Raw genomic sequence first — 15980 nt, forward strand, 5'->3', positions numbered from 1 at the left:
TTCAATATGTCTTATGGCTGTTTCTCAGGCCATCTTTCAGATCGCTTTGGTTATCATCCTCTACCTTTTAAGAGTACTGAAAAGCAGCAGGTCATTGCCTTAATAATCCATTTGAAGAGCATGTCCCACACACAAAACACCGGCATATTTCAATAATAAGCTTCATCCTTGGCTCCATCTTCTTCGAAAAGCTTAACCTATTGGGAAAGTATTGAAAGAAACATCCTCTTATGTTCAGAGATAAGGGTTACCTTTTAAAATGACAATTGATACTGAGCACTAAGGCACAGAACTTAAACCATGAGCCACCAAGACAGAAACTCATTGCTTTCGGATAACCCGTGGCTGATCTCCGACCAACCCACATAGGTTGAGGCAAATCTCAAAGTGAGGGTCACCAGAACTTCCTTGATACGTTAGTTCACCAATGCCTCCTGGTTTATACACAGACTGTTCACCCTCAGATATGGGGTGAACCCCGACCAACGATAGCGCTTTTATGGCTTTATACTATCAGTAATATCAGAAAATAATTAAGGTGGCCAAGTAACATTTCCAAGACCAGTCTCATAATCAGTTTGCAATGTTAGCCATATCAATATCATGTTTGCCAGACACATTCTTACATCAACCAGTCAGGAAAAAACATAAGATTTAATCAGTGTGGGAAAAAAAATGGGAAAAAAAGGAGAAAAAAAGGCTCCCACAATGAGATTTGATCTGGGGTCACCTGAACCCTTGGATCCATGAACATAAACTTATCCACTGAGCTACCAAGTCTCACATAGTGTTACGGGAATTTTCTTCAAGTCTTATATTATACATCAATGCTTCAACTTCCCACCATATGCTAATAAGTCAGGACCAGCTGACCTTTCTCAGTGAAAAAAGGAGGGAAAAGTCGGCCATGTTTGGATGTTTCCAAATATTTGAGTCCCACTAAAATTTAAATTCTTTGTAGATAAAGATTGAGGTGAGTTTTATTTCAATGTATATTACTCTGTAGACATGTCTACCAACTACTGGTACTGTGGTAATGAGTGTTTAATTGGTTACAACTCTCTGTAAGAGAGGATTTGTGCATGGTGATTTGTGCATGTGGAAAGGGTCTGAGTGTGAGTGGGGACACTTTTTTCTCTTGAATAGTCCTTAAAGTTTTAGGACTTAGTTTTAGGACTATGAGCTTTGTGTATTGAGCCCAGTAAAGTATTATCACGGTATCTATTTGATGATTGGGGCTCTTTAATCTTTTCATTTACAGGTAATCCTACTTGATATTTTTTGGCACCATTTACATGTACAGAACTTTTAGAGTCTCTAACATTTCTATCCTGATCTATTAAGCAATATCATCTTTCTTCGGAACGAGTTTACAATCCCGATTCACAATCAATGACCCACATCCTCTTTACTATTTCTGGGAAGCTTTAAGACGGTTTCACTCTCCCATTACATCAACATAACAGTGCAAAGAGACTTACTCAAAGTGCACATCCATCAATATGGACAACGGCAAGGTTGGTAACCTTAACAGTTCAATTGACACGACACGTCAATTTGACGCATGATTGCCCACAGCCGTTTAATCGATCATCGTAGGAGACAAACATGATGAATCCTGATGATGGGATAATGAATACTTAACTTAGGTGTGACCATGAGATGAAGGACATACTTAAGCAAGGTGTTGGCGCCTTATAAAGCACGTTCAAAACTCAACCAGAACTGGTTGTTCGAAACAAGTTAATTTGGTTAAATCATAGTGCTATCTTCTTCAGTGAGGGCCACTAGACTTTCTCAGGTATCTAGTTGCCACAAACTCTGGCACCAGAACCTATTTCTCTAGTGTTCATCCAGCGGCAAAGCCAGCAAGCTCCATTGGTCCACAATATTGCATCGAAGACCCCAACGAAGACCCCAGAACTGGCCCTTAGTCCAGGTTTGGATGATAAATTCTGTTGTCAATATGTATCAGACTTGACAACCATTACAGTTGAACTGACCGAATAATGGTAGACCAATTTGATACACGGGTGATCATTGCCATTTAATCGATCGTCGAACATGACGAAACCTAATGATAGGATGATGGATGTATCAACCAGAATATATCATGGTTAGAGAACATCTTGTTGGGCCAGATTCGAGACAAGATAGACGACTTTACAGATATTGAAACCTTTCAAAATCAAAATAAGGAAAACTGTCGACAACATGTCAATTGAAAAAGGCTTGGCCAATGAGTCTCATTTTGACATTATTCCTCTTTTTTGGCCATTTTGTAAAGCAGTGAGGTGGAATCTGTTTTAAAATATATGGAAATCTACATTACTGGATGTGCAATCCGAGAGATTGTCCCCTCCTTTACTTTAGAACTACCCTCGAACACAAACCGGGACCTCTCAGGTGTGTCGCAGGAATCCTGAACATCTGATTTCATTATCATTGATGGCATGAGTCTGAAACACCACCTCCCAAAATTAATGCAAACTGCCAACCGCACTGCCAAAACTACAAGTGCTGCATACCAATACCATGCTACAACATCAGCGCTCTCAGGAGAATGGTCCAATAGATGGGAAGCAAAAATAGCGTGAATCAATAAACCACATGTCACAAACTCATCTATCCTCATTGACTTTTTTAAATTGGGATCCAATTTCTCCCACTGCCTGTTTTGTACAGAGAGAAATTGGCATGAGAGGACTGGTTCTCAAGAAGCCTAGAGGCAATATTTCAAGGAAAGGACATCCCTCACCGAAAAGCAGTGTGATATCAGTCAGGATTCAGTCAGGTTGCAGTGTTACCTCACATTTTTATGGCAGTGTTGAAATCAGTGGAAAGCAGTCATAGGGAGTGTTTTTCAGTCACGCAATACCAAAGCATACAGTTATACAGCAATCAAAAATAGAGGGTAGGGAGTCATAAGCAGTGGTAAGACAGTCAAAATCAGTGGTAAGGCAGTCAAAAGCAGTGCTCATTTAAATATTTAGGCTGACTGATTTCCACTGCTTTTGACACTGAAAATGACTCCCCACTATGCATCATGCACAGGGCTGGCAGTGGGGTTCAGTGTTAATTTAAATATTTCGCAGCACACTGAATCCACACTGAAACACCACTGATTTTGACTGCCATTTCCAAAACCTCTTGGAGGGAGCAGTCATTTTCAGTGTTAATATGAATAATTTATTTAATGGCATGCAGGCACGGATGCCGAGAAAGGTTTGGGGGACGTGACCCCCCTGTGCTGATGACAACCAAAGAAATTGTTCGAAAAAGCAAAAACTTCTAGCGAACTGTTACTTTTGCTGTCCTATTTTAGACGGTGTGTTTGCGTCCAATATGGCAGTGATGACGTCATCTGCACAAATAGAGGACATCGCCATTGTATGATGACGTGACACAGTAAAAAGATGACAAATTCACGTCCTTGACCTACGTCATTGCAAACTTTGTCATAATGACAGTGGTCAGATGGGGTTACTAGACGATGGGGTTACTTGAAACGACACATGGCACATAGCTACTGTCAGTGATGTCAGGGATTGAAGCTAGATCAAATTGACTTCCAAATAAAGTAACTGCACGCAGCCTGTAGAATAATGATCTACTGATTGATGTGTATTGAGCTCCCATGCAGATAATTTGCAATGTATGCATACATTACAATTAACACCTATAGGGCCTACAGTAGATGCATGAAGATACATGCAGATATCTTGCAGTGTATGCATGCATTACAACACCTATAGGGCCTATACAGCCTTCTTGATTTGCTGAAAATACAACTTCAGTGTCTGTCGAGATTACCGTTTTTGCATTCATTTGGCTCCTTATGTGTTCCAATTCAAACTGACTAAAACTCCCCTCTTCTCATATTGAAATTCGGGTAAATATCGAGAAATATGAAGAGGTACCATGATTTCTTGAATGTTTGACTATCAAATTCAAACTTACGAGCTTCCTGTCTCAGGTTGCATTATGGGTGATATTTAACACTGAATTTGACTGCAATTACCACTGCTTTACACTGCCATCAAGTCTTAATCTCACCAGTCATAAAGCAGTGGTTTTCAGTCATGTTGAAAATGCCACGGGTTTCGATCAGAGTTGGAGAAGTGGAAATCAGTGGTCTTTCAGTCATAGGCAGTGTTTTTGAAATACGTCGTTCATAATGATATGCAAGTGGCAGTGCTTTGCAGTGGTCTTTCAGTCAAAATCAGTGGTTTTAAAACATTAAGAAAAAATGATATGCCTAAGACAGTCATATGCAGTGGGGGTTTCAGTCAAAAGCAGTGTGATGCAGTCCTTTTCAGTGCACTGCCTTTCGGTGAGGGATGCCACCACTAAGAATCTTTTTACCCAGAGATGGCTTCATTTGCTTCTGTGCTTTAAAAGTGCACTGCAGACAAGTAGTTAAAAATCACAGTGACAGGTGATCAAAGTTTATTGCATGTGATAGCACTATAAATCTCAGACTTAGGACAAGTCTTACTGATAATTGTAAACTATTCGCATCTTCTAACAACCCTATCACTTGAGATAGGCAGCCAGGAGTGCATTTTGCCGACACTATTGGCAGAATGACAAGTTGTAAGAAATCATTAAAATTTAATTTGATCATTCAATCCCACCAGGGCTCAATGCCTGCTGAAAGATGAGCACTCGGAGTCAACTTTATGACTGCTCTTTTTTTCACCCAGGGATGTGCTTTATGGTGCACCAATTAGAGTTTACATGAAAGATGTATTGGATACGGAATTTTCAAAGCATGACATGTCAAGTCCAATTGTATGAGACTTTCAGCACAAGCAACTTCTTCTTCTTCTCCTTCTGCCTGAACTTTTAGTGCTGATTCTTTCAAGGTGCCCTAAAGACAAACTGACACTGGCTCCTGTCATGCAGGAGCCACTAGAAATAGCACCTTCTACTTGGGCTGTAACTGCATATCGTGACATCTGATTCTGAAGTTCACTAAGAAAATTTGGCAACATTTGGACTTACTGTCTACAGGCATATCTAGTGAATGGGGAAGGGGGGTCACTGATACTTAGCTACTCCTCCTTTGCATTCCTTATGCTCTGAAAGCAGATACCGTGATTAGCACAGAACAGCATACCAACAAATTGTGTCATTACCACAAACCCAAGTTCTCTCATCACTGACAGTAGAAATGCCACAACTTGAAATCCGCTGCTGGAGGCATGATCAATCTTGAAATAGAAGAAATCAAATCAGGCATGAAACGGAAACCATTTAAACCATTACCGCGGTTCACTGGATCAGAGAATGATCCTGGTTAAAATTCCGGTAGCATTTCTCTAAGTTGTTGGTGCATTTAACTTGCCTTACAAAACTTGTCAGCTGTGAAGATAACATCTTTAGTTAAGTCTACTGAGCATGTCACGCAAACATGCCTTAGATAACCTATGACACAGAATTTTAGTCCAATCTGAGTAATCAACTTTGCCACCAGGGGGCCATAACTGAAAAGTGCAATATCTTGTTTATCAGTGACTTATTTTCGATAACATTTTTATGGTAGCTACTCCAAGAAAAGATACATCACATGTCATATGGATTTTCATTTGACCTCCTTTTCAAGGTCACAGAGGTCAATTGGGGTAACTTCACTTAAATTACTACTCGACTGAGTGTATGGAGAAATGCTACTGAAGAATTTCAAGCGATGAAATACAAAGAAAGAAGTGGACATACGTCTGGGAAAACCCTAAATGAAAATGAGACATTCATTTCAGCCATCATCTTTTGGTGCGAATTTCAAAAGTTCTTGTGGAATTGCTGTAATTATGCATCCATGCCAATTTATCATTACAGATGCTACAAACCCTCCCCGCAATTGCAACTGAAGAATCTTGTAGGATTTGCAAGGGTACATATACCATCAGGTTATGACTTGCCTAATCAGTCAAAAGAGAAGCCACTGTCAAATGGCAAAACATGCAGAAGTTGTAAGGCCTTTTCATATCAGACTTTCGTTGATTCTAAGAAGGAGAAAACCGCTTGCTCAAATCATTTATGCAATTTGGCCACCACAGAACTTTTTTGTGGCATCCATTTCTTGGTCAGAACAGAAGAATCTCATCAATCTGGTCATGAGTCAGGAGGTCATGTTGGAAGCTGTGATACAATCTGATTGGTTCCTCATGTGGATATGCCATGACCTAGCTCACATTTACTTCCATACAAAGGAATAAGGTCAACCTACATTGTATGCCTAAGGAAGGTAAATCATGTAAGAATTATGAAATATAATACAACCATAATTTTTAGGCATTAAAAGTACACTACTGCAGTACTAGCAGAAGTGCTGTAATTACACATTTGTGCCAATTTATCATTTCAGATGACACAACCTTGTACGCAATTGCATTCGAAAATCCTCGTTTGATTTCCAAGAAGAAGGGTAGGTACCTGGTCAGGACTCCTCTGACTTGTCAGTAGAGGTGCCACTGTCAAATCTGTGTTATTGTTGGTAAAATAAACATGTAACTTGACCCCACACAGAGCCTCCAGGCAGTGAAAAAAGTTACAAACTGATAATCAGGGAGTTAAGATGGAAAAAGAATTAAACGATTTATTTTGGCGTGAATAATACAAATTACAAAACACGTCTAACTGTTATCCCCATTGCAACTCTTCTAAGAATATTAGAACTTTCAACTTATTTATATTTTGCATTTCAAAATAAAACATTTTTATCCAAAGAAATGTTTATAAAATGCAGTAATAAATTTGGTACATACATGTGGCCACTACTAAATCATGTTTTGGTCAGGCAATTAAAAATTATTAAGCAAACTGACAGTGACAGTGGCACTTCTATCTGCAAATCTGGTGGGCTATTCAAAAGATGTAACCATAGTAAGATGTTGTGTATGTGTGTGTGCGTGTGTGAGAGATGGGATTTGAAAAGGGTGTGGGAGGTCTTGGGGGAGGAGCAGTGAGTGCTGGAAGTGTGAATGATCAATGTTGTGCTAGTTTTGTATCTATTGTTGTTATTCTAGTTGTTAGAGTAGTTATCGTAGTTAGCTAGCTATTATAGTTGTTATTCTTTTCGTTTCGTGTTTCCTGCTTATCATCTATTTTAACCTCTTCAGCTTTCAGTTGTCCAGGCCAGGCCAGGTGACCAGTGACAATGATAGATCGGGTTCGATTCAAGCTATACGCTTGGTGTATTTGGTTATCGTGTCTGGCGACTGAGTTTTACCTCACGTCAATAGCGCGGTGGCTGGGTCCCAGGCATGCTTGCCACTTTGTTCTGCGGTCCTCATCTAAGTTTCGACGGTGATGACATGGACTTAGGTTCAAAGTACGTGTTCCCCTTGAGTCATTGTGGTTGATTGATGGGGGTAATGTACAGTTGCGTGTCGCTAGTCATTCAATTGGTCCCCTTGTTTTAGAGTGTTGGCGGGATAAGTCGTACGAATGTTAACAATAGTATGCAATAGCTGGCCAGCGATCCCCTACCTGATCTCGAGGGGGATGGAATGACTGGGGAATAGGCCTGTTGTTAACCTGCGGAATTTCGTCGGACGAAATGTCAGGCGTGTCCGTGTGGGACTTGTGCTAAACCAGTTTAGTACATATGACGAAGACATTGGGCTCTTTGAATAACAACAGTGTCCTTGACCTCCTTGTGCCTCACAACGCTAAAATATACACCCCCTGAAATTGACAAGACGGCGATGAAGAAGGAGAGCCGGCCTCCAGCTTGTCAGCCGAGAAGACACTGGATGGACCCCCAAGAAGATGTTGCTGCCAATGTTAGAGCCATACAAGGTACGCATCACTCAGTTCTACTGTTATATTTATTAAAAAGATGCATCTTAAAGATGCTGGATTAGCTTCAAGATAAGCTATCAATCTTTTCTTAGTTCTCGAATTATGTAAGTAATGCAGTTGAAATACACTGAACAACTTATCAAAAGATCAACACCTCAACCAAAAATATGATTTTTGGAACTTTTTAAAATTTCAGCAGACCAGGCCTGCTGGAAGGGATGCAAGGGACAGGAGATACAAGGGACACCGGATACAAGGGATGACAGAGAAAGGACACAAAAGACAACGGAACAGCCTACAGAGTGAGCATATTCATTGACAATGTTGTCAATGAATGTCACTGTTAACAGGGTCTTCTGGAGCCCCAGCAGATGCCAGTTGCATAAGATTAAAATTGCAACATTGTTGATATCTCAAATTGTTGAAGTCCTGATGAAAAAAAGGCAAATTGATAGGACAGATTTTTATTCCAAATCTTCGCAGTTGAGCTGCTTTCAGTGACATTGTGATCATTGTTACCTCATCACAAACAGAGAAAGACGACTTAATTCGTTCATGAAGTAAAGTTGATTAAAAACTGAGATTTTGATGTGATCACTGACAACAAAATAAAACTCAGGCAAGTCAGGGTCATTGAAGAAAAAAAACAACTAGTAGGGTGTTATAGAAAGTTATCTCATTATATACTTAGGATTCATCCCCAAATAGATTGAAGCCAAAAGAAACAAAACTTCTTTCTGTGGACCCCCTTTGAATTGACGTGGAGCTGAAGTCTATCTTTATCAACAGTCTTCAATCAATTTTGCGTGCACCTCAGCTCTTCTTATGAAAAAAGGCACCCGGGCCGGTGTTCTAAACCAACAACACTTTAACCAGAACTCCAAAAAGCCCAGAGGGTTGGAGGTTGGAAATATCCAAATGTAGCCTGAAGAACGGCGTCAACCGGAGGACACTGTGACTCCACTGACAGCAAATGTACTAAACGAGATTTCCCACTCCGACTATCCATATTATGAAAACACTGAAGCCATAAACTTTACGAAAGCAAAACAGCCACCTCCCCAGATGAGAAGATTTCGTTTCTTTTGGTTTCAAGCTATTTTAAGAATACCCTGTATGTAATTTCCTATTTTGCCTTATCCAGATGAGTGTAGAAGATGGCTGTCAAGCTGACCCACTGACGAAATCCATTCGAACTGAAGTTTACTCGACTATCTCCAACCACAGACACCAACACCTCGTCCCATGATGACGATGTCTCATATCCATCCATCAACCATTTGGGGGAAGACAACTTCATGGAGACCTTTCTGGCAAATGGTGTATGGTGTAGGACAAAGGATTCCATTGCATATATGGTAATATAGAGGGGTGTACTTCAAATTTGATATCATGACAATGCTTATTGAGAAACAGGTCCAAAGACGTTTACACTGTATATTAATCAAAAGTATTCCAAGGAGATCTTGGTGGTACAACATTTCAAACACTATTAACATTTCTTTGGTACCATTGTTACATTCCTACAGTTAAGCAAATATCTTTGCAAGTGCATGGTCAAAGGTGTCTTAACCTCTTGAGTACTGGGCCATACCAGGGCTTTTCTGGTATTAGTGCATTTGGCAAAACCTCCGTCTTCGCCGCCACCTTAAATGGTGGGTAGCAGACGACATGCCTGTGTCACTATGCACCAGTAGAGCCAAGCCAGATCATACCAAACAATACACAGAAAGGTCTATTATAGCGACCACTATGATAGATACTACTACCTGGGCAAATTTCGTTAACTCAAATGAAAGACCCAAAAGCTCAAGTTTATAATTCTGCTGAAACAATGGAGTGACCTAAAAGATCTTTTGTTTTCCAGTCGTGCACGGATGTGGTCAGACGATTGAGAGTCGGGTAGAAAAAGTGGATTGAAGGGTCACGCTGAAGGATATCGATGGTGGATACGAACATCAGACTTTTATGATGATCTTACTCGAGCGATATCCAGCAGCCATCATGAAAGCAGGCGGTCTCATTTTGGAAGGATGGTAATATAAACAAATCATTTTCATTGTCATTGCTTCGGTACATGCAGTCGGGCCCAAAAACAACATTTAACCTGTCATGCCGGATAAGGGGTGCCCCAATACCAGAGGTCTGGAAACTGTTTCAAATCAACACCTAGAAAGATGACCTCTTCTTCGGCCTTCAGAATTTCGGACAGTACTGTGAAAAAGCTGTCGTTGAAAGTGGAACAACATGATTGTGCATGCATTAGGTTTGAGATATCAGTGAGGTTAAGGTTTGAGTGGAAACATAAAACAACAACAACTTAATTGACATATGATTGTGGCCGCCTAGGTAAAGAAGATTGTTCAAAAGTCTTTCTTCCAGCACCCTGACCCGAGCTGAACCTCAGGCCCAGATCCAAGAGAGGTTGCACCAGACCGCACACCCTCCAATCATGAAAAGTCTTTGAAATTGACCATTAAATTTTGGAAAGACCCCAGGAATTTTGATTAGAAATGCAGTGCATAACCCCTCTTTTTAGGGCTCACTGGATTGGCTCCTGAGATCTATTGCTTTGAAAGCAGTATGCTTGAAAATGATGAAGAGCATTTATTATAATCCCATTGACTGCTGCTTCTGTTGAGAGCATTTCAATCACTACAAGATTAGTCCATATTAATCCAGAGATGAGAAGTGATAAGCAAAAGACAGGGTTATTGGGGGGGGGGGGGTGCAAGATGTGATCACAGTAGAACCTCTCTGGACTGACAAGTGCTTAGCTTAATAGAGAGGTGTACTGATTAGAGAGTTTAAATTGAATGGAAACAACCAAAATTAGTGTCCTAAGTAGAGAGGTTGCCCTTTTAGAGAGGTGTCTGCTAAGGAAGGTTCCACTGTCTTCTAAAGTCGAGTCCTTGTGGCACTTGGTGACCTCGCTGGTGATGTGAAATGACGTATTTGGACCCCCCCCCCATTACTCCCACCAACATCAATTAATTTAATGGCAGTAACAACTTACTCATGAAACCACGCAGGTGGCTGTGATGGCATAAACTGCCGCAATCCTCAAGTCCCTGCATAAGTTCTGTGTTAGTGTTCTTGCAACATTAAATGTCAAAAGCGATTTTTAACCATAATGAAATTGACATTGATAGAGCCGTTCAGTTGTTGTTTATCGTTTCCGATCAAATCTTAACCTCAATATTGCAGGAATTATTCCTGTACAATGAATATTTCACTGATGATAATTTAAATGTATGTAATCTATTTCTTTTCAGCATGGTGAAGCATCCGACAGGAGGAAGAAGGATGTTGCTGACCAGCACATCCCATTGATGTATTTTCGTCACCGTAGACCTATTGTTTTTATTGAAATATCTGATTGAAAGGTGATTTTATTGATAAAAATCCTAAGGTTTTCTGATGGGAGAAGGAATATATTTACCTTCTAAGGGCAGTGACATTATGTTGTCATGGTTTAAAATCATACACGAATAAAGAAGGAATAACATTTTGAGGGGGAGGGTTTCTTCGGTAACCAGGGGCACGACATGATCCAAGAGATTTTCTGATAAAACCTTTTGAAAGAAAGCAAAATGTGGAGTGGGCGTTTATGGAGAGCCAATCCGGCATGTCAGTACACAAACAATAAGCAAAATAGATTTTTTGCTTTTTGTTTGAGAAGGAATAAGCTAATAGCCTAGGGCACATCAGTACCCTACTGCTGAAAATGATTTTCTGCTAAACAATCACCAACTTCATCAGATATTTCATTCATATCTCCATCATTTGACATGGGGTTCATATGATTTCTTTCTTGCTCAAACCCCAGGCAAGAAGGGATCATATGTGTCTGCGATGGAACGTAGGCCTTTTTTACTGTTTCTCGATCTACTCAGTACCATAGAATCCAAGAGCACCCAGACCTTCTCACGTTGGCTGGCTCAGTTGCTAAGTATCGTATTCATACTACAGACAACTGACCAACAACATTAAAAAAGTGAATTTGTATTCACTCAATGACTTTTTACCAATACCCGGGAACCAAAAATTAGGGACTACAAAACCCATTCACACTAATTCAACTTAAATAGTTGAAAACTCTCTTATTGTTCTTTGATACTTGTCAGAATATCAAAAGATTTCCTGACAACAGAATGGACTGGTTCGAGATCTTGCACGGGCGTAATTATCATGCTCTGCAGATTATGAAAACAGACTTTTTGCCCCACTGAGAATTAGTTTAGACATGGTACTGAGTGTTCTGAGAAAAGTGTAATTAAAAAACGTCAACTTTGTAAGACGTTTCATTTTGTCCTGCATGTAATAAATGTAAATCTTGTTAGTAAAATAAAGAGATCTCAGACTCCAACTTGCCTAAAAAACCTGGCATACCCACTTCTAGTCTTGCCATGGCAAAAGCTACCTCTTTTGTCATGCAGATAACATGTCACCTCTCAACCTTTTGTCATGCAAAGCGGCAGCCTCAAGGTGGAGTGGCCATGAGAAATTTGGTCCTTTTGTTATGCAAATTGGACCCTTTAGCTGTTTAGTTATGGTGTAAATGACAGCAGTGACCTAACCTATTGTTAGCTGGTATGGCTCAACTACAGTCATGCACAATAGGTTTAATGCAATGGCTTATGTATGTATAAATTGTACATGAACATAAAGCATGCATACTTGAAGTTGTGGAGTCTGACTAGTGTAAGATCTCTATTTGTGAAGGAGTGAACTTGTGTGATAGTACTTCTATCTTTTGGTTTTCTCCTTTTATGGGCTTTCGGAGTGGCGCAGTGACTATGATCAATTAAATGTACAAGTCTGATGTCATTTTAATAAAAATCATAGTTGTTGTAGCCTGTCACCTGTGTGATGGAGTCGGCGACTCCCTCCGATCGCGTAGGTTTTCTCCCGGGGCGGGTTTCCTCCTACATGACATTCCAAGTCGCCATTACAATAATTCTTTGGATGTACACGACAACAATAAAAAAATTTCAAAAGAAAATTATTTGAATTTTTTTTTTTTTACCCTCCAGGTGGGGTGGTGTAGTGGTTCACTTCCACCAACAACCTGACGACCTGGCGATATGACTGTGGCATTATTGGTGTATATTTCTCTATGTCAGCAGGTCAGTACATGTATTGCATAATGCATGACCTGTTGACAATGTTGTCATAATTTTGCCAAAATTAAATTTGCTTTAAAGGCCTCTGCCGTTTGTTGAAATTTGAAATTGAATTTGAAAATTTGGTGAATACCCTGTATCTCCTTTAATTGAATGGCATGCAGCAACCAACATTGCGGTCATTTAGAATAAATGTTTTGCTTGTACTCACTGGGGCACACTCGGTTGCTCCAGGTAGCAAACGATGGTGGCAGGGTCGGGGAACCTAACCCCCAACTCTTCACGCCACTAGTAAACATGAATGGTGTACCCTCTTTAATTGAATGGCACGCAGCAACCAACATTGCGGTCATTTACATGTTGAATAAAAACATTTTTGCCCTTGATTTGCTCGGGCACACTCAGGTTGCAAATGATGGTGGTAGGGTCGGGGAACCTAACCCCCAACTCTTCTAGCCATGGTCACTCTGGAGTTTTAAACCGAATTGAATGCGCATTAAAACTTCAATTAGTCTTGGAGTGTCACACTTAATGCATCAGTTCCCCATTTATTATCAAATCATGAGATACAGGAAAATAACCTGACACCTACACCCCTATGATTAAGTAACTTGCCTGAGGACAGAAACTGGACTGAATTTAACAAAAGGATGTGCCTACATCCAATCTCCCTATCCTCTTTGAAACCACTAAAAGAATATGAGATATGTTTTAGGTACATGTAAATGTCTTCTCTCACTGCCTTTGATAATCTTCACCTGTCATCTAAATGATTCTCAACAAATTCGGGAATTCCTTAAAGAGACGGATAACTGTTGACATAAAATGATAGCGAGGATGCATCGAAACCAAGCAAGCTAGAACTAAATTATGACAAAATTGTGAATTATTTACATCGAGATCACTCGACCCTACCTGTTGGCTAAGATTCGTTAATCCAATGTGCCAGATTAATTAATCCAGAGTAATTAATGCAGGAGCTGTCGAGTTTCTCCCAAATCTAATCAAGATATCCTTGAGGAGCTTGATGCACAGGTAAACATGCATGTGTGGGTACAGAAAAATGGTAGTGACACTCAGTGTCAGGTCGCAGAACTGAGAATAGCTGCGGTATGATATCTTGACACAGAGTGGCACTTGGTTTAAAATCGTTGGGCAAAGATTGTAGCATGATTGGCACTTTGAAAGTGGCACAATCGTGACGTAAACAGACCTTCATATGGTGCCTTCACACTGTTGCTACCATTTTTCAATACTATTTACTAGCATCTTTGCAAAAGCAGAATGAGATGATGTTCTAGAACTAAAGGGACTTTAATGCAAACACCAAGTGAGCTCTTTTACGCTAACCTTTGCTTTTTTGTCTAGAATTCCAAAACACCCAAGTCATATTGCATTTCTACATGATGCATTGAAATTTTGAATCTTTTGTGAGAAGTTCTCTCTCTAGATACAAATCGGACAAAATATTTCACTCACCATCAGGCCACCATCATTCCTTGACTCCTCCTCTATCTTTCTTTCCATTATATCTAAAATACGATCGAGCTCATCCGACTGGCGTAGATATTTATGCCACAGCGGAATAACATGCTTTAAAGAGTCCTTTTTCCTGTCAGCTTCAGCTCTGGTGTCATTCCATTGAAACTGAAATAGAAATTAACTTGTTTTTGGAGATTGCAATTTGCTCGATATGGCACCTGACCCTCTCTCTCGTTCTCCAGTAAGGAGTCCAGACACTAAGCATCTCATTGTATAGAATGAGAAACCCTTCTATCTGTCTACCTTCTTCACCGCCTCATTTGTCAAAGGTGACTGGTGAAAGTCAGCAATGATGAGCTCGAGTTGTGATTTGGTGTAATGCTCTCCTAACCACTCTGTTTATTTACCTTCATCTTTTCCTTCTTGACTTTGACGACCTTGACCCTGTCCGGATCTTGATCCTGAAGGTCATTCATAACTCCATTGCTATCACCTGCCAGCATTGCTACCTCATTTTGGATGCGTTCAAGCTCTGAATCGATATCCTGCAAATGAAAAAGATAATTTCAAATATAACTCATATCTGCAAACAAATTTCATAAAAGACGCAACTATCAAACAATTAACTGGGTTTAAATTCTCTTAATGGCTATCCTCAATCCCCAAAATTAGAGAAACCAAATACCAACACCATCTGACAGAGAGGAAACTTTGTCAGTTCTTCATACTGCCATGAGATGGAGAAGCTGAGGTTGTGCACAAGTATTTCCCACTATAGACGCCGGGCAGTGATGCCATAGGACGGCCAATTTGGACGTCAATTTGTGCCACTGACCCTGACTAAAAAGTGCACCACAAATGGATAACACACAGCCCCCTTCCGTGCAAGATACGCACCCTTTGTTTACGTTTGACATCCTTCTCCAAATCCTCATTCCTAAATGCGCCACCATCCAGGTTGCTGCGGAACTGCTCAATACTCCTAACAACACGATCAACGCGTTCTTCTACATCATTCTCCAAGTTGCAGTTTCCGTCAGAATCTGCACGATGTGCTCCAGATGACCTTCTCAAGATGGCCTCCTGGTGCAATGACTGTTTTTCCTAAAAACAATAAAATACTGAATCTTTATAAATTCATATCTCAAATTTTGATATTATTCTAAAAAGACTATTTTGTTACACTTGGCACAGCTATCACATTTGAGTCCAGTCCTTCGAATGAGACATAAAACCGAGTCTCCTTGTATCTAGTGTCTATATTATGACAGGGCAAACAGACCCCACCAAGTGAGAAACATGAGTCGCTTGCGTGGACTACGTCTGGGCAAAGTCGGAGACACTAGGCCAATGATAAACCCAATTGGCTCCTAACGGTCCTGCCTTGGAGCAGGACTGGAGATAACACGACCCAGTTCAGAGCAAACGTCGAGAAGAAGATGAACCAGAAGAAGAAGAACTGAGTTCAGTCGGTGAGTGGTGGAGCTTGACAGGTAAATTCCCAAAATGTTGTCTTGCCATCGCCAATGTAGATGGTCCCTACTTATACAACTGCACACTGCT

General features: G+C 40.3%; 1 protein-coding gene and 1 long non-coding RNA gene across 13 annotated transcripts in view; one reads left to right on the forward strand and one right to left on the reverse strand.

Annotated features, from left to right (window-relative positions):
* Positions 1 to 15980, reverse strand: part of LOC135487999 (dystrophin-like) — a 224721-nt gene that overhangs the window by 145355 nt on the left and 63386 nt on the right. For all 12 annotated transcript variants that reach the window (XM_064772341.1, XM_064772343.1, XM_064772342.1 and 9 more), the window contains 3 exons: positions 15315 to 15521; positions 14825 to 14962; positions 14415 to 14582 (listed from right to left, as the gene is read on the reverse strand). In XM_064772341.1, the coding sequence (XP_064628411.1) occupies positions 14415 to 14582; positions 14825 to 14962; positions 15315 to 15521 (513 nt within the window). The remainder of the gene's footprint in view (positions 1 to 14414; positions 14583 to 14824; positions 14963 to 15314; positions 15522 to 15980) is intronic.
* On the forward strand, positions 7234 to 11175 carry LOC135488001 (uncharacterized). Its single transcript, XR_010446910.1, has 5 exons — positions 7234 to 7806; positions 8006 to 8111; positions 8954 to 9167; positions 9677 to 9845; positions 11085 to 11175. It is a non-coding gene; the product is annotated as an uncharacterized LOC135488001 (long non-coding RNA).

Source organism: Lineus longissimus, chromosome 5, assembly GCF_910592395.1.
Source record: "Lineus longissimus chromosome 5, tnLinLong1.2, whole genome shotgun sequence".
NCBI classification, from domain to species: Eukaryota; Metazoa; Nemertea; class Pilidiophora; order Heteronemertea; family Lineidae; genus Lineus; species Lineus longissimus.